Source organism: Clupea harengus, chromosome 11 (assembly GCF_900700415.2).
Source record: "Clupea harengus chromosome 11, Ch_v2.0.2, whole genome shotgun sequence".
In the NCBI taxonomy this organism is placed as follows: Eukaryota; Metazoa; Chordata; class Actinopteri; order Clupeiformes; family Clupeidae; genus Clupea; species Clupea harengus.
In genome coordinates, this window is record NC_045162.1 from 18,642,051 (window position 1) to 18,660,587 (window position 18,537).

Genomic DNA, 18,537 nt, shown 5'->3' on the forward strand with positions numbered 1-18,537 from the left:
GGAGGCCGTGCGTGGAGGACCACTAGGAGGTAAGACCATAATCTCCGAACTGTCATGTTAGATCTGCCAGAGTGAAGGCCACTGCTGACAGGCCGCCAGGCCTGGGAACAGCACAATGTGTGTATGTGTGCGAGTGTGTGTGGGACCGGGAACGGCAGAGGGCTTTCCACAGCGCTGGGTGAGCCAATGAACTGCACCACTGCTAGTGCCGTTAGAGATCTGAGATTCAGAAGCTCCTTCATGATGGCAGCCCAGGTTCAATGTGTGTGTGTGTGTGTGTGTGTGTGTGTGTGTGTGTGTGTGTGAGATGAGTGGAGAGATATCTGCAGCAATGGGTGAGGTCGTAACTGCACCACTGCTTGTGCCGTGACACATCTGATTCAAGCGTTCATAATGATGGCAGTCCAGATCCGGCAAGGAGCAATGCCCATCCCACTGAAACGTGTGTGTGTGAGTGTGTGTGTGTGTGTGTGTGTGAGAGATGAGCTGAGGGGTGGGTGGTGGGGGGCTTCTACAAAACACTAATTCATCATTTTCTTTAATGCCCTGGTATACTGTAAAGAACAAAATGTGCTGCTCTGAACTATGGGACTGTTTATCTAGGGATGTCACTGGAACATATGGGTGTTTCCCAGCTCTCTCTTTCTCTCTCTTCACACTCACTTGCTCCATTTCTTTCTCTCATTTCTCTCTCTTCTCCTGTCTCAGCCTCAGGTTGGCCATTGCTGAGATGTTTGGGAATGCATGTCACTGCAGCAGCGTGTTGGCTGCCTGTACATTCACCCAGCCAGACCTTCCACTAGAGAACCACGGCCCATGGTTCTACCATACGGCTCAGAGCATGCATTGTGGACGGCCTCTACCATACGGCCCAGAGCATGCATTGTGGACGGCCTCTACCATACGGCTCAGAGCATGCAGTGTGGACGGCCTCTACCATAAGGCTCAGAGCATGCAGTGTGGACGGCCTCTACCATAAGGCTCAGAGCATGCAGTGTGGACGGCCTGAGTCTGCCATAAGGCCCAAACGTGAGGCAGATGATTTTGCAAGGCAAGGCAAGAGCAGGCTGGTACCTATTAGTGTAAAAGCACTCTACCTCAGTGCCAAATTAAGGGTGGCATCCTAAAAAAAAGTCAGGCATCAAAAACGTCCCCACATTCACACACACACTCTCTCACACACACACACACACACACACACACACACACACACACACACACACACACACACACACACACACACACACACACACACACACACACACACACACAGAATTCTGTGTTGTCAGCTGTTCACAAAGAAGTCCCACTGGCAGCAAATCAAAAGACTGGGGACTTCAAACAGGGGGAAAGCTACAACAGGGATGTGGGGAGCATGTGCAAGTCTCAGGGCGTCAGGAGACAGAAAGAGAGCAAACGATGGAGATGGAGATGGAGATGGAGGGGGTGGTGAGGACTGAGTGCTGGTACAACACCGATGACAGAACCCAGGATGGAGTCACCATACAGAGTTATTCATAGCACCAGGCTTCCCCCCGCACTCTGGGAACAGTACGCTTTAACCATGAAACGTGCAATAAAGACTCATGGGGATGGAATGCCTATTGTTGCAAAGGCCTAGTAAAATGATACGGCAAGGCATTAATTATCCCAGGGCCGTGTTCTTTTTTCGGTGGATGTTGAGCGTTACGCGGGAGCAGAGCTGGACGGGACCGGGGAGATCGGACCAGACGCAGGGAGGGACCCTGACAGGTTCTCAGTGACGCGAGGTGAGCTGCAGGAGCCTGCACAGTGCTGTCAGAACACGGGCTTTGAAGTCGGGGAGACATGGTCCAGTCCCGCTACACCGGGCCCTATATGCCGACTGACCAGAATCCCTGAGATTAATCATTAGCGTTTGGGGTGGGGAGAGGATCGGCGAGCGAGCGGATTCATCAACGGGAATCAGAACCGGACACTTGGCAGCATGTCGACTGCAGACCTGCAGCAGGTCTGTTTTAGTGTGTGAGACATAGATATGACTCTGGCACCACCAGAGAGAGCAAGAGAGAGATAGAGAGAGAGAGAGAGAGAGACACAGAGAGAGAGACAGAGAGAAAGAGCCCCTCTAAAAGATGATTCAATGACTCAAGCCCTGCACACTTTGGGGCAGAGCTGCTCCAGTTGTTCCACTGACACGTCCATCTGAGCGTGCTCTGTCTGCAGGCAGCTGGATAAACTGGACAGCTTGACAGGTCCTTGTTGTGCAGGCAGCGATTGGCTGCTTCAGAGCCCGGTGGGGATGCTGTTTGGGATGATCTCGCCACACACACACACACCAACCTCCCGTGGTGTGGGAGAGCTGATCTGCCCACACACACACTGCACACACACATTGCCCGCCGCGCTAGGCAGTGCCAGTGGAATGACTGGCACGTCTGCAGGGCTCACGGCCCTAAAGGAACGACAATGACAGCTGGGCCTGGTGGTCCTCCAGCAGATGTCCCAGCATGCCCTTTGGTTGTGTGTATGACTGGGGCGAGTTTTGTGGACTCATTTTTGACACACACACACAGACTCACTCAGGTCTTGTGTACACCCACCAAACACGTCTCAAGAAAGCTGCAGTGGAGAGGTAGGTAGACAGAAAAAAAAGAAAAAGGGAGAGTGAGAGAGAGAGAGAGAGAGAGAGAGAGAGAGAGAGAGAGAGAGAGAGAGAGAGAATGACATATAAAGAGAATAAAAAAGAGAAAGACAGAAAAAGAGCACATCGGTGCCAGCACTCGTCCCTTCAAAACAAACTCATTAGAGAGAGCAATAAAAGCCAGCTGTCAGAGGAGGCTGTCTCACAGCACAGCAGAACCCAGCAGCACATAGCAGCACAGTGCCCAGCGAGCGGTCCCTCACTTCACATCTACATACACAGTCATGGCCACTGAAGTTCCCTCTATCAGAGGAGCGCCGACACGTGCAGGTAGATGGCTGGATTCACTAGTCCTCTCATCCCTTTACTAAGACTGCAGGGAACAACTGCTGTTGACTACTATGTGCAGAGAGTACTGTGAGGAGTTCTACAACTCCATAATGAATGTAACGATATGCTGATATATATATATGATATATGATATGCTGATACCCAGAACATCCAGCTTCCCACTATATGAACTGGTTTAGAGTCTCTTCATGGAAGTCTGAGGTGAAGAGGAACCCGGAGCACTGGCAAAACAGCAGAGCTGTGAATAAGCTGTTCCGTCCACAGCCACTAGAGGGCCCTGCAGTCTGAGCAATGCAGCAAGACGCCGGTGAGCAGAGGTGGAGGCAGGGATGACCCTGCATCCCTGCGCTGCACTGCACACACACACACACACACACACACACACACACACACACAAGCACGCACACACACTCACATGGACGCACACACACACACACACACACACACACACACACACGCACGCACACACACACAAGCACGCACACACACACATTCACACGCACACACACGAACACGCACAGATGCAAGGCTGTGAGGGGCTGGTCATAGAACTGCTAAATATCATGTGCTGAACCCAGGTGAACCCTGGGTAGCAACCTCTTCAACTGCAGGCCCATAACAGAGGCAACATATGAATCACGACAGGAGTGGGGTGAGGGCGCAGAGAGCGCTTCCTAAACCAAAAACAGATGCGCTACACCTCCGCAAGAATGACTGTCTACCCCACTTTCACAAAGAGAGAGCAAGGGAAGAAGAAAAACAAATCACACATTAATTTATTACTGTACAATAAAAATCTTTGGTTAACAAATTGGATGTGACATCTTTTTGTGTGCGTGTGGTGGCGTTGTTGATGTTAGTTTGGAGACAAACCTCTCATGCAATGAGCTGCTGGGGCACTTATCACTCATCAGGGACCACTGAGAAACCAGTGAGAAGCCTGTGAATAGTGTGTGAGAAGCTTGAGAGAAACCTATGGGAAGTGTGCTATCAGCCTGTGAGAAGCCTGTGAGAAGCCTGTGAGAAGCTAGTGAGACGTGTGCAAGGTCTGTGTTTGAGATGGATTTGAATGGAGGTGTATGTCAGAGAGAGTGTGGAGGAGAAATAGGGGAGGAAGACTTGAGTGCTCCACTGCATGTCCAGGTAGAGGAAGTGTGTGAAAATGAGAGAGAGGGAACGAGACAGAGAGAGCGAGAGACGGACAGGAGATGAAAGAGAAAGACATCTAGAGAGCAATGACTGCACCTCTGCACACATTTGGGTGCACTCTGTTAGTGTTAGCATCCGAGATGCTTGTCGGCATAAACAGTTTCCATTGAGATGACCCTCACACAAACCCCCCCCGACTTCCCCTTCCTCTGGGGCATGGCTGAAAGCGGCTAAATATTTTTATATTGTGTTCCATTAAAAAGCTTTATTAAGTGAAGAAACCGGGGTGAGTGGCGCCCGCCGGACCCCCCTTCCTGTAAACAGCCCGGACTGCACTGCAGGCCCACAGCTGAGCGCCGTAAACCGGAGTGAGATTAGCAGAGCTGTGCCGGTACACGCGAGTAAATATTTAACTCTGCTTCATCCGCAGGAGAAAAAAAAACAGAGAAAGAGAAAAGAAGCAAGGACAGGATTTGTGTGTCTGTGTGTGTGTGTGTGTGTGTGTGTGTGTGTGTGTGTGTGTGTTTTTTGGGAGTGTAAGGTGTGTGTGTGTGTGTGTGTGTGTGTGTGTGTGCTGTCCATGTGTGTTTGTGTTTTATGAGTGAGTGTGTTTTCCTGTGTTTTGGGAGCTCAAGGGTGTGTGCACTCAGGAGGAGAGAGAGGCATCCTCCGTCCTGCTGTTTCACTTGCAATGAGTCACACAGCAGCACCTACGACTCAGTGGTCAGACAACCTCAGCTGGTTTGAACGGAGAGAACAGGGGAACCCCAGTCCAGCTCAGTCCGGCCCAACCGCTCTGGTCAGCCTCCACAGGCTTGCAGCCAGGCATGGTGTGCCCATGACAATGCATGGTCTAAATGAATAGACGTGTGGTGGTCAGTGGTCTGTGGGGTGTGTGTATGTGTATTCAAATGTAAGAGTGTGTGTGTGTGTGTGTGAGTGTGTGTAAGTGTGTTAGGTAATGACAAGGAATGGAGTCAAGGAATAAGTGAGTGTGGTGCTATTGTTGCATATCTCCCAGTTCATGCATTGTGTGTGTGTTTGGTGTGTGTCCAGGTGTTTAATGTACCTCTGCACTCTTCTCCGGAGCGTCACCCCCAGCATGTAATTGTGTGTGTGTGTGTGTGTGTGTGTGTGTGTGTGTGCGTGCGTGTATGTGAGTGTCTGTGTGTGTGTTTTTGGTGTGTGTCCCGGTGTTTAGCCTACCTCTGCACTGTTCTCTGGAGCTTCGGCCCCAAGCGTGTGTGCGTGTGTGTGTGTCTGCGTGCGTGTGTGCGTGTGTGTCCTGGTGTTTATCCTACTTGTGCACTGTTCTCTGGAGCTTCGGCCCCCAGCGTGTGTGCGTGCGTGCGTGCGTGCGTGCGTGCATGCGTGCGTGTGTGTGTGTGTCCTGGTGTTTATCCTACTTCTGCACTGTTCTCTGGAGCTTCGGCCCCCAGCATGTAAATGTGTGTGTGTCCCCTGATGTTTAAGCGTACCTCTGCACTCTTCTCCGGAGTCTCGGCCCCCAGCATGTTGGCGTGCAGCAGCTGCTGGAGGAGCTGAACCTGGGCCACGCTCAGGAAGAAGTCCAGGCCCGTGGTGATGTTCACTTCCAGGGAATGTCCGCACACCACTATCTCCTGCAGGCAGGACAGAGAGAGGGAGAGAGAGAATGGGGGAGTTATGCAAAAAGAAGAAAAATGGTATGATAGTGATGAGTGCCAGAAAACAAGAAGATAATAAAATAAAGGCAGGAATGGAAGTGAGAGCGAAGGAGAGGGAGAAAATAAAAGCTTTAATTTCATTCCTCTATAGGCCTCTACACTGACTACCCCCCCCCCCCCCCCCCAGCCGTCACCACCACCACCTCCACCTCCACAGCATCCAGGAACTCATCCGAGGCACACGCCCGGCTCCCGAGGCCCTTGGGCTGGCAGCGATTCAGCCGGGCTCTGGGGGCAGCTGGAAGCACGGAGCTCGGTGGGCCTGCTGAGTGCCACTGTAGCGGCCGGCCGCCTTGTGTTTCCAGCTCCAGTGAGCAACGAGCAGCATTCCCTGTCTGCTGCCATCAGCTCCACACTCTCGCTCGGTTTCTGGGTCAGTGCTGCCTCATTTTCTCTGTGTTACTATCTTGGACAGCTTCCATCCTTGGGAAGTCGCAAATCACTGTATGTGCGTTTCTCTATGCATGTGAGATAGAGTGAGTGTGCGTGTGTGTGTGTGTGTGTGTGTGTGTGTGTGTATGTCTGTCTGTCAGTGTCTATGTCTGTCAGTGTCTGTGTTTGTGTCTGTCAGTATTTGCATATACGTGTGTGTGTGTGTGTGTGAGAGAGAGAGAGTGCGTACGTGAGTGTATGTGTCTGTATGCATGAGAGTGAGTGAGTGTGTGCGTATGTGTGTATATAGTGTGTGTTTGTGTGCGTGTGTGTGTATAGTGTGTATGGTGTGTGTGTGTGTGTGTGTGTGTGTGTGTGTGCAGGCTGGACGGATTAGCTGTTACACATTGTCAGGGGGAAGGTTAGTGTGGACGGATGAGGCATCAAAGCTCCAGTAATTCTATTGGCCTGCCAAAGCCATCAGCTGTACAAGCATGCGAGACAGAGAGAGACAGAAAGAGAGAGAGAGAGAGACAGAGAGACAGAGAGAGAGAGAGAGAGAGAGAGAGAGAGAGAGAGAGCAGCCTCTCTGGGTCAGCAGACACCGGCTGCACTTTCACCATCACACAGCTATGTATGACGCCACCGCCACAACGGCATGAGAAAGAAGGAGCTACCAAGGACTAGACTTTCTGTAATCCACTGAGGTCTCTGGCCTGTCAGGCACCTCTGAGGTAGTTTGACATGCCTTGACATTGATCCCAAAGTGCGAGCACACCATTTTCAAAAGCCTATTTTCAGAAGTTTTATTGTAAAATAAAAATAGAGAAAAGTTCTGAACATTGTAGACAAAAAGTAACAGCTTAATAGAAGTATTTAACGCATTCATCAGTTTCATGTAGTTTGGTTACTTAACTTCTATAACTTTGGAGTGACACTGTTTATATTGAAAGTCAGTCACCTATATCATGCATATGGATGAGATAAGAGATAAGAGTCCCCTCTCCCCACTGTCAAAGGTCATGTCCCATCAGTCTGGAATGTCTGTTGCCCTCTATGCCTTCTACACAATCATTTTGCAAAGTAAGTGTAAAATCTATGAAAAGAAGAGGGTAGAACGGTCTCTTTACAGTTTATTGACCATGCTGTGGTCCAAATCCAAACATGCAATGGATCTAATTATAATGCAATCACATTGCATTCCTAGAGTAATAGGAATATGGAACTAATATAAAATGAACAATAGAAGTGGTCAGTCTATAGAATGAGATTTATTTTAATAATATAGAGAAAAAAGTTTTAAAAGAAGTTAGCTCATACTTACAAAATGAGTTGCTTTGGTCTGATATTGCTGGCTACAGCATGTATCAGTAGCATCTAAAATATGTTTTATGATATGCTGTGCCAACAGAGCAGAACTAAAAGCAAAGCTGAATGTGCAGGCTGTACATCACTTAAGAGAGAGGAAAAAAACGTTTGTCTAACTTTCTATCAGGTATTTGAGGTGCTGAGCTAATAAGCTATTGGCTAATCAACAGCACAGGCTAGCACAAGTCACTATCAAAACCCACCACAACAATTGTGAGTGTGAACTAGGCATAAACAGAATCTTCAGTTGGATCAAATCGAAGTTCAAAAAGGCAACGTTCTTTTTCGCTGTCGTCACACTTTCATCAAGAAGTTAAAACCAGGACAATGCCTGGACAACAGTAAACTAGCACAAAAACGTTAGCATTACACCAGCATAAAAACTGTAAGCCTATACAACACACACATCTCCTAGTGGGATAGTTCAACGTACTCACCAGGTCCCTCCTCAGATTGTAGTAGTAGTTCAATCATGTTTCATTGTAAAAATGTAATATTTTTAATGGTGTTTAATTCTCAACTGCTGCAGTGTTTTTATAAGTTGCTTTGGACAAAAACTTTCAAACGTCCTTAAACTTTACCTCTAAAAGGTTGGTATGAAAAAAAAAAATACCCCAGTTATCTCCATATCTCCATTTACATGCGTGTGAGTGGACATGTAACAACTCCTTTGATGGAAGTGCATATCTTCTGACCATCTACTTCCACATGGCAGGGCTTGCATCAAAATAAGGTAATTATACTTGGACCTGGGTGGATCTTTGCTTTCAGTGGTCTATCTCCTCCCTCAAAGCAACAGGTAATGACTAAGTCAGCAGGTGAACAGAACAACTAGTGGCTTACGCTGTCTAGTGGTGCTCTGACTTAGAGATGTGCATACCGGAACATTTCACTTATTTTAGGGACTTTTTAAACAGTAATTGTATCTCTCAGTGCATTGATCAGAAGGAAAAGGTTTTAGGTTACGGTTTATGACGGCGGTATTATCGTGTTTGTGACAATGTGGTGGGAAGACTGAATTCAAGATTCCAGACAAAAGTGATCTCATTTTATGTCGGCATCCAAGATTTTTTTTTTTTTGCCCTAGCCTTTTTTTTGGCTAGCCTGACGTGCCCTCACAAAAACAACACTGGAGACAGACGGAGAGGAAGACGGGGCAGGAAGTACACGCTAGTGAGCTGATGCTGGATGCTCTCTTAAGACCACCAAAGTTTACACAGTAGAAGTCTGAATGCAGTGAACATGCTGAGCACGGAAAGATAAGACAAAAAGAAAACCACAATGACAGTGCTGTTCTTGGCTAGCAGAACTTATATCGCCTCTGGATTGGCTCCATTTATGTAACACTATTGTATTTTTTTAAAAGCACTCAAAGCAATTTGTCATTGCTATTACAGTTACTGATCCTCTCATGATCTATGTCTCAGTTGCCATACCTTGCTGAAGGACACGTTGCACATGAAACCATGACAAGGAGGCTGGGTGCAGAGTTTCTGATTGACAGCAGCTGAACTTACCTCCACCTGGGTGTTGTCGGGGGAGATGGGCTTGCTGAAGATGATGGCGGGAGCTGCGGTGACACGCACAGAGAAATCTGTGAGGATGGGGGTCAGGATGGCCCTCCGCTCCTGATGCCGCTTGATGCTGCAGGAGTATGAATATGGACACACACACACACACACACACACACACACACGCACACACACACACAGAGGAATCACAAATGGTGTTGGTCTACAATCTAAGCATCATTACAAATACAAAATCAATGGGACCCTAACAAGGAGATCTAAATGTCATCTATATCTCCAGTTGTCTCTGTTTTTATTTTCTATTACTTTAATTTCTGCATACCTAGAAGCAGTGCAAAACAGGACCTGAACTGAACAGTAAGTGGAACAACATCTGCACCATGCACAATGTAAAGTCCAGCTCAAAACAAAAAAAACTATCATAGAAACAGAACACTTTCACCAAGCTACACAACGCCACGATCGACTACACAAAGCTCCGCTATCACATTCAGGCCAACCTGTGAAGTGTTTCCATAAGTGGCCACTCATAGACACCCACACGCAGACCCACACACACACACACACACACACACACACACACATCCTCTGTACCCAGCTAGAATAACCTAAAGATCCGGCCGAGACGACTCTCGATTGGGAACACACCCCGATGGTGTACACACAGGGCTTGAGCTCCAACTTTAAAACATAAACTCTCCTTCATTTCCTTAATGTTCATTCCCACAATCAGGTCATATTTGTGGGAACATTTGTTAGCTGTAAAACAAATATACAAGTCGGCTTTATAAGGTGGTGTTAATTGCCACATCTGTTGCTATTAAAACAATCAAACCACAGAGCTTCCAATATTTATAGCCTGCAGAGGATTAGAAAAAAAGCCCAGCTTCTAGGTGGCCTGGAGAGTGGTGTTTAAGAAAGGCTTGGATCACAGACTATCATGTCGTGCCCAAATGTGCCCACTGAGAGTATTAGTCCACAGCTTTTCTTTCCAGGAAGGGGAGAGGAGGGGAGGGGAGGGTTAGGGGGAAATGGCAAGGCCTGTGGGCTGAGAGGTCAGATGAGTTTTAGCCGTTCCGAGGCGACTCTTGACTCTTGAGTCTTTCCTGTGCTGGGTTACTGGAGCCAGAAACAGGTGCCCGGTCCATGTGGGCCACAGCTCACTTTCCTGAGACTCCAGCCCCGTCTGGGGAAGGGGTGTGGGAAGGGGCATGGGTGTGAGGAGACCCCCCAGCTTGTTTGTGTGTGTGTGTATGTGTGTAAGACTGGTGGGCATGTATGTAGTTACAGCTACAGGCCTGAGGGTAGGGTCTAAAGAGAAGAACACTAGTGTGAGTAGTTCAAAAGGCAGGTTTGGCAAAGATGCTGCCATGTCAACCATGAAAGACACCACAGTTTCTCCTATAAAGTAACCACTTATGTGTATAGTTAGTCCTGGAGTCTTTTCGGGGGAGAATGGCTTCTGTCTCTCATCCCAACCACCGTAACCAACCTACCACCCGACCCACACCTGGGTGTTAGAGTGTCATGCAGACAGCCCCTGTCAGCAGCCACGGCCAGGCTGCAGAGGAGGGGTTTCCTCCCACAGAGAATGTGTGTATGAGTGAGAGTGTGTGTGTGTGTGTGTGTGTGTGTGTGTGTGTGTGTGTGTGTGTGTGTGTGTGTGTGTGTGTGTGTGTGTGTGTGTGTGAGAGAGAGAGAGAGTGTGTGTGTGTGTTTATATGTACTATGTGTGTGTGTTTTAGTGGGCTGTGTGTGAGGGTGACTGCAGCCCTGGCTAGGCTACAGTAGAGAGGTTTTCATCACCAGAGCTGCGGAAACAGAGTCGGCGGGGGCACTGGGGTAGAACAGCTACTGCTGCTGGGGCTGGAGCTCCGAAGGCTGAGAGCAGAGAGCAGGGTAGGGTAGGGTAGGGTAGGGTAGGGTAGGGTAGGGTAGGGCTAAAGCTGAGCTGAGCTGAGCTAAACTGAACTGAGCTGGGTTGGGTTGAGCTGGCTTGAGTATTTAGACCGTGAGGCACACAGGGAGGGGTGGAAGTGAGAGGTGTGAACTTGGGAAGTGGCATGTCACACTGTGTTATGCTGAGTATTCAGTGTGTGAGTGAGTATACTAGGTACCTTCACACACACACACACACACACACACACACACACACACACACACACACACACACACACACACACACACACACACACACACACACACACACACACACACACACACACAGAGAGAGGTGTGTTGTGTGAAGCGTGAAGTCAACTCGTTTCACAGGCTGGAACACTTTAAATCACATGCTAAATTACAGCTCAGTAGCACAGGAGTACGGAGTAACGCTGAGCCTTTTTCCCCCCAGAAGAGCCTCCAGCCTCGGCCTGTCATATCCGTCCGGGGAGTGAGAGAACAAGAGAGTGTGAGAGCGAGCGAACGAACGAGGAGTGTGGGCAGGAGAGCAAGTGAACGAGTGAAAGACAGCGCTGTTGACTGGGATAAATTACAAGGCAGGAAAGACTGTGTTCAAGCGTCATTAAAAGCCCCCAACAACAGCAGCGAATATTAGCCCCTGACCACACAGGAGCTCGACACACTTAATACTCTTAAAGATGCAGTCCAAGAGGCGGTTTCGGTTTCACCAAAGGTTGTTTATATTTCAGCTCAACAGCCAATCAAATCACACCCCTCCCTTCCGTGCTGCCGTGGCTCCTTGTTGATCGGCTGGGATGTTTGTTTCCCATTTACAGAGCCAGGGCTGTGTACAAACACCGGCGTTTTGGAGCGCAAACACTGAACGGACAGCTAGAGGACCGTGAGGAGCAATTCACTGAATCTGAAACAAACAGTGCATGGGATTAGAGTCGCGGACTGCACCTTTAATTACACACTATACATCCCTGCCTCCTCTCTCCCTCGCTCCCTCTGAGTCTTCCTGTTGAGGTTTTTCTCTGTATTATGGAAGAGGCCAGGCATGGCTGCATGCTCCAGTCTGGGCTGCTGTGTTTTGACATGGCCTTTTCAGCACTGCACAGCAATATTTGCTAATGTGGTGGAGGAGCCGAGCCCGCAGGAGTCAGAGCACACACATTCACACATACGCTTACTCACTTACAATCACACTCACAATGACAATCACACTCACACACACACATCCACACTGACATATAAACACACACACACACACACACACATCCGGACATATAAATAACACACACGCACACACCCACACACACACACACACACACACACATTCAATCACACTCACACACACACACACACACACGCTAATAGCCCATCCTGCTGTGAGTGGAAGCGACATCTCTCAGAGCAGGGCTCCTGGTGTGCTGGCCACAAGGAGAGGTAGCAGGACTTTGCTTTATGGCCGCCTCTCACTGCGATGGCAGCGGTCAGGCCCGAAAACAAGAAAACGTCTGCATGGTGGCCAAAGCTACTGGACAAAAAGGAAGAGAGGCGCACATGGGGAAAGGAGGAGTGGGGGGAAAGAGGGAGGTAGGAGGTAGGGAGGGGGGAGTCGGTGAGGATAAGCTTATTTCAATAACACTGAATTCTGGGGTCTGACAGGTTCCCAAGCCAGCTAGCGGTGGATGAAATCTGGCAAGCGGCCCTCGCATCCCAACATGCAGAAGGCACAGGAGACTTCAGCGTGACAGCACTGACCTCCTCTCTCTCTCTCTCTCTCTCCCTTTCTGTTTCACCTCTCTCTCTCTCTCTCTCTCTCTCCCTTTCTGTTTCACCTCTCTCTCTCTCTCTCTCTCTCTCTCTCTCTCTCTTTCCCTTTCTCTGATTCACCTCTCTCTCTCTCTCTCTCTCTCTCTCTCTCTCTCTCTCTCTCTGTCTCACACACTCAACAACTTTGGCAGGTTCTCAGCCAGTGAGGGTCTCCTCCCCACCCCATTTCATAAAGCTTTGGGCCTCTGCTACAACACTGCTCCAAAAACCCCTGTGACCCGACCCCCCCACCCCCACCTCCCCCAACCCATCCTCTCCCCATCTCAATCAGGAAGGGGAGGGGGTTATATTTTTAGTTGATGGGGAACGAATCTGGAATCCTGGCCGAGGACTGTGTGATTTTTGGGCCCGCTCCTTGTCAAAACACAGAGTGGAAAGCGTCGGCGAGCCAAACGGGCCGTTAAACTTTTGTGCTTGTTTAAGCTCCCGGCGTCATAAAAAAATGACAGGCCGGGTAATTACGATACTCCACGGACGAGAGAAGCGGCCCGGAGCTTGAGCGGGAGCAGTTCAGAACCGGAGCTGATGGGCGCGCACTCACAGGCTTGTGGGAACAAGTGGACTCCATTTGGGTGAGGAGGAGGGTGTGCTCTATATCAGCGAGCCGTTGATGGAGACTTGATGTTTGGGGTCAGATAGATTTCACTCAGGGATTTTCTAACACTTAGCTCTTAAAAGCAGTATGTGGCTTTGCTGTTGTTAGGCGAATCCCTCCAACTGTCCCGCACCTCGTGTCCGTCAGTGTTCGGTTACTGAAGCCGGTTCCTGGAGAAATTACTTCATGACTGTGGCAGAGCATACTGGAGGACGACTCCCTGAGGTCTCGTCATAAAAACAGAACCCAGGGTTCATGAGGAGCTGAGCTGGTGGAAGCTCAGCTCGTCTCATGACGAAGGAACACTTTAACATCCATTTTAACATCTTCCACACCAGCATCTCCAACACCAGCAGCACTGAGAACAGAACTGGGAAGACAAGGAACCATCAACTAAATCACTGCAGACCTCATGAGTTCCGAGTACAGCTGCCCCTTGTGGTAGCCTAGCTGGATCTCTGCCAGATTAGAGTCAGGTCAGAGTCAGGTCAAGGTCAGATTAGGGTCAGGTCAAGGTCAGATCAGTGTCAGATCATAGTCAGATCAGGGTCAGATCGGGTTCAGATCAGAGTGAGATTGGGTCAGATCAGGACCAGAGTCATCTACCAGAGCCTCCCCACCATCACACACCACGCTCACCCCAACTAACTCCTTTACCTGCTGGCCATGTTCCACTCCAGCGCGGGATTCTGGGAGTTCCTCTCTCCCTCAGCAGGCGAACCTCCTTTCCCCGCGTCCTTCTCGGGTCGGAGCTGCTCCCAGCGGGCCGTGCCAATGTTCATTGACTGCAGGTCCAGCTGGTACTGCCGGTCCTCCACCTCAGAGCCTGGGTCACGCAGGATGCCCAGGTTCAGAGCTCTCCTGATGGGGGATCGAAAGAGATAGAGAGAGGATGAGTGGGATTGTCACAGGTCAACTATGGGTGAGAGAGAGAGGGTGCGTGGGTGAGTGGATAATAGATAGAAGAGGAGAAGACATAGAGAGAGAGAGAGAGAGAGAGAGAGAGAGAGAGAGAGAGAGAGAAGAGAGAAGAGGGAGAGAGAGTCAGGATGAGAAACAAGTGGAGGTTGGGGGTGTGGGGTGTGGGGTGTGGGGTGTGGGGGTGGGGGCTGCGATGCCGGTGTGTTTTGAAACCCACACTAATAACAGTTTGGCCTGCGTGTGTCCAACAATGCTTTATCCAAGGAGCCCAAAAGCACTTGAGGGAGCTGGGGAGGAACAATGAGTCTTTATGGAGTGTGCGAGGGCCAATGCCTCTCAGCACACACTGTTCTGCAGAGAGAACTCCCTCCAGAGCGCCAGTGTTTGCTTCCATCTAAACCAAAACACGGTCGACACAGATCGAGAGGGCAATTGTATTAGTGAAATTATGCTGTCAAAATCCCCCCACATTCACAAAGACACACTCACGCACACACGCACACACACACACACACGCACACACACACACAAACGCACACGCACACGCACACGCACACGCACACGCACACACACACCAAGTTACTTATGAATTGTGTTCTTCCACTGTTTGGCTGCGAGCAAGAACACAGGGTGGGTGCTATCTCTACCTATTGTACTCATAACAACCCCAGGGGCAAGTTTGTACTTCATTTCAGCAAGGGCACCATTAGGGGCTCTAGAGGGAGAGAGAGACAGCATTGATTAGACAAGGAAGATCTACAGGAAAATGGATGGATGGATTATTGGATGAATAGAGTGTGGGTGCTGCTGACCCAAGCACTCCTCTTTCTCTCTTTCTCTCTCACACACACACACACACACACACACACACACACACACACACACACACACACACACACACACACACACGTAATGCTGTCGCAGCAGCAGAGCATACACACACCTCCTTCTCGAGGCCCATGGGCAGTTCACCTGTCACTAGCAATCGCGCCTGAGCAACAGCGGCCGTGCTTCTGACAAGGAGCCCTGACTGCACGCTGCTGTGAACGGACGGAAGAGACGAGAGAGAGCAAGAGCGCGAGAGAGAGAGAGAGGGAGAGAGAGAGAGAGAGAGAGACAGAGAGAGAGAGCGAGAGACTGGATAACAAGCAAGAGTCGCGAGAAGGGGAAGAAAGCGCATTTGTGGGGTGCCGGGTTCAGAGAACGGCCAGCTCACCCAGGACCGGTGCAGTCAAAACCCGTAGAGGCTGCACACGGAGGCCAAGACGAGGGGGAGGGAAGGGGAGGGGAGCTCCTACAGCAACTCAGTGTCAGGCCTCAGCCCAGTGGACAGACTGGAGGGCCTCCTACTGACTCGTGAGTAATTAATGGTCAGAAGGGAAGCACAGCAGGGAACAGGACAAATCCGCCCACCTTCATGTGCTACCTCAGGGTTGCCACCTTGAGTTTGGGTGTAAACAGTGCTTAAATCAACGGGGCAGCACAGTAGTCTGAAAAACCTCAGTCGGCACACGCACACTCTCTCACTCAGTAACATACATGAACACAAATGTGCGTGCACGCACACACACTTTTGTTCTCGTACTAACACGCACGCAGGCGCACACACAGCACAGACACACACACACACACACACACACACACACACACACACACACACACACACACAGAGACACGGACGCACGCACGCACGCACGCACACACACACACACACACAAACTCTCTCTCTCTCTGTCTCTCACACAAACACACAGTGTTAAGAAAGCACTATGTCCCGCAGAGTGTCAGCTCAGGGATTTCTCACATGAGCAACAGAGCGAGCGAGAGGGAGAACGAAGCCTTCGAAAAACAATGATGTCATGTACTTTACTGCAACGAGAGACAAGATCCCACCGAGTTTGCGAATCAAATCTTACATCTGCACATGACATCAGCACTCACGCTCTTATGATATGTTTATTTGTCCTGGTGAATTCAGAGCGCGCGCTTCGACGGAATAAATAAGGGCTTAAAACGACAACAGATGTTGTGACAACATGAGTTTTATTTGTTTTGCCAATGTCAATGGCAATTTTCATATACACTTTGCTCCTTTAGCAACCCAAACAGGGCCATTACCAAATCAACATGACAACGTGCTCCGAATACCAAAACAATGTGTGTGGAGATCAGAGGTGTGTAACTGGATTTAGCCTAAATTGTTGACAAACAGCAAAAAAACAGATTTCCAATCAGTGCCTTGGAAAAGATAACTTTCCCCTGCCCTATCTAAATTATGTGCTTTGGGGCAACAGCTTTGTAATGCATGGGTGGGATCGTGTCAACCTGGGCTGAGTGTGCTCGTCCTCCGGTAACAGTAGATCTCCCCCGATTCCTCTTCTAACTTTTAACGTTAAACAAACCACAGTTACCTCATAAGACGTCCAAGGCTTGTTTGGGGGGACTGTTTTTCATAAGGGGCGAAACCCATCAGAGCGCCCTGTGTAATTTGCCAGATTTCTGAGGCTCAGGGTCATCACAGATGACATGAATGAATATGATAAACATTTATCTTGTGAGCGTTGCGGCCGGTGGAAACGGCGTGACTTAATATCGGAGGACATATTTCAGCCAGTCTGAAGAAACACATGAGCCTGGGTCCTGACAAATGAGGAGGGGGAAGAAATTCAGCGTTCCCCTCTGGGGCGGGCTAATAATTGGAGCCAGACTCGCTTGTTGTACATGCGGGGGTGAAAGTGAAGAAATGAAGGAGAGCTGAAGGGAAAAACAGGAAGAAGAGAGAGAGAGAGAGAGAGAGAAAGAGAGAGAGAGAGAAAAAACAGCGGGTTTTGACATGTTTGATCGGTCATGTAAAGACCACACCGCTTGGCTGGGAGGAGCAGTGGGTGGAGAATGGCTTTCTGGGAAGGTGGGAAGAAGCATGGCTGGAGATGGGCCTGTGTGATATACGCAACACAGGGATAAACACACACACACACACACACACACACACACACACACACTCACTCACACGTTTAAACAAACACATAGATGCATACACACAGACACACACACATGCACACGCACACACAAACAAATACAAACACACAAACACACTCCACTGCAGGTGGAGCCCAACTGCTGAGTACTGGGTTCCATGTGCCTGAATGATAGGGAAAGTTTTGGTTAACGAAAAAAGAGGGAGAGAAAAAAAAAACAGTAAATGAAAATAACAAGTCATAAATGACACATGCACACATAGATGAGGGAGGCAGAGAGTTCCCTCGCTCCCCTTGTTCCTGCGCCAAATCTTTTATAATTGCAGGAAAAGGCCGCAAAAAAACCATTATTTTTACGACAAAATTCTGCTATTTATAAAGACGGATCCAATCTGGTGCGAGGGTTCGGAGCTCTGTTTAGCAGCCCCGGGGCTATTATTTCAGAGCGTTTTCTTCCTTGACACAATTTGCAGCCAAATTGAACTCCAAAGAGAGAGGAGGGAAAGCCACCGGGGCAGATCTGATAGCGAGCGTCAGGGCTCCTCGGGCCCGGCGGCGCGTCAGGGCTGGTCTGCGGGCACACCGGAGGCACAGCACAGTAGTTTTACACCATGCCAGTGCACCGGGGCGAACATTTCCTGCGTTCCCACACACCTTCACAATGAGGCCTTTCTGCACGCCACTGAAAACTTATGAAAACGCTGCTTGCGCTTTTAATGAAAGCGATTAAGTGGACTGCCTCTACGACCGGGTGGGGATTTATGTACAGTAGGTTTTTTTTTTAAGTGTGGCGTTGTGTGGTAAGCCCTGGACTGTGTATCTCCCAGGAACGGAGAATGTGCTGTAGGTGAGAGGGACTGAGGGAGGGAGAACAAGCAGTAGATTATTGGCTTATGGCCTTCAGCCAAGCCCTGGAACATATGAGAAATGGCCACACTAGGCTAGGTCTTCTATTCAGGCCACATCAGGCGAAATAAGTGTCGAAACCTGATGGAGTCAATTTAGTTCACATTAAGAACAGCACTGAGGTCAGCACTATGTTTCAGTGTATTTCATAAAAGGCATTATTATTCAATTTCTTTAACACTTAATTTGAGCTCCTTGGAGTCTTTCCCTTTCCTCTTAACTTCAATAGAAAAGCTGCTGAGCAATATTCCCTTCTCATGGCCATCATCTCAGCTGGCGATAACCTTTCGTCCCC

General features: G+C 49.3%; 1 protein-coding gene across 1 annotated transcript in view; it reads right to left on the bottom strand.

Annotated features, from left to right (window-relative positions):
• Window positions 1-18,537, bottom strand: part of LOC105896139 (vacuolar protein sorting-associated protein 13B) — a 338,344-nt gene that overhangs the window by 102,557 nt on the left and 217,250 nt on the right. Inside the window, 3 exon segments of the mRNA XM_042709212.1 lie at window positions 5,602-5,745; window positions 9,087-9,213; window positions 14,095-14,298. Coding sequence (XP_042565146.1) covers window positions 5,602-5,745; window positions 9,087-9,213; window positions 14,095-14,298 — 475 coding nt within the window.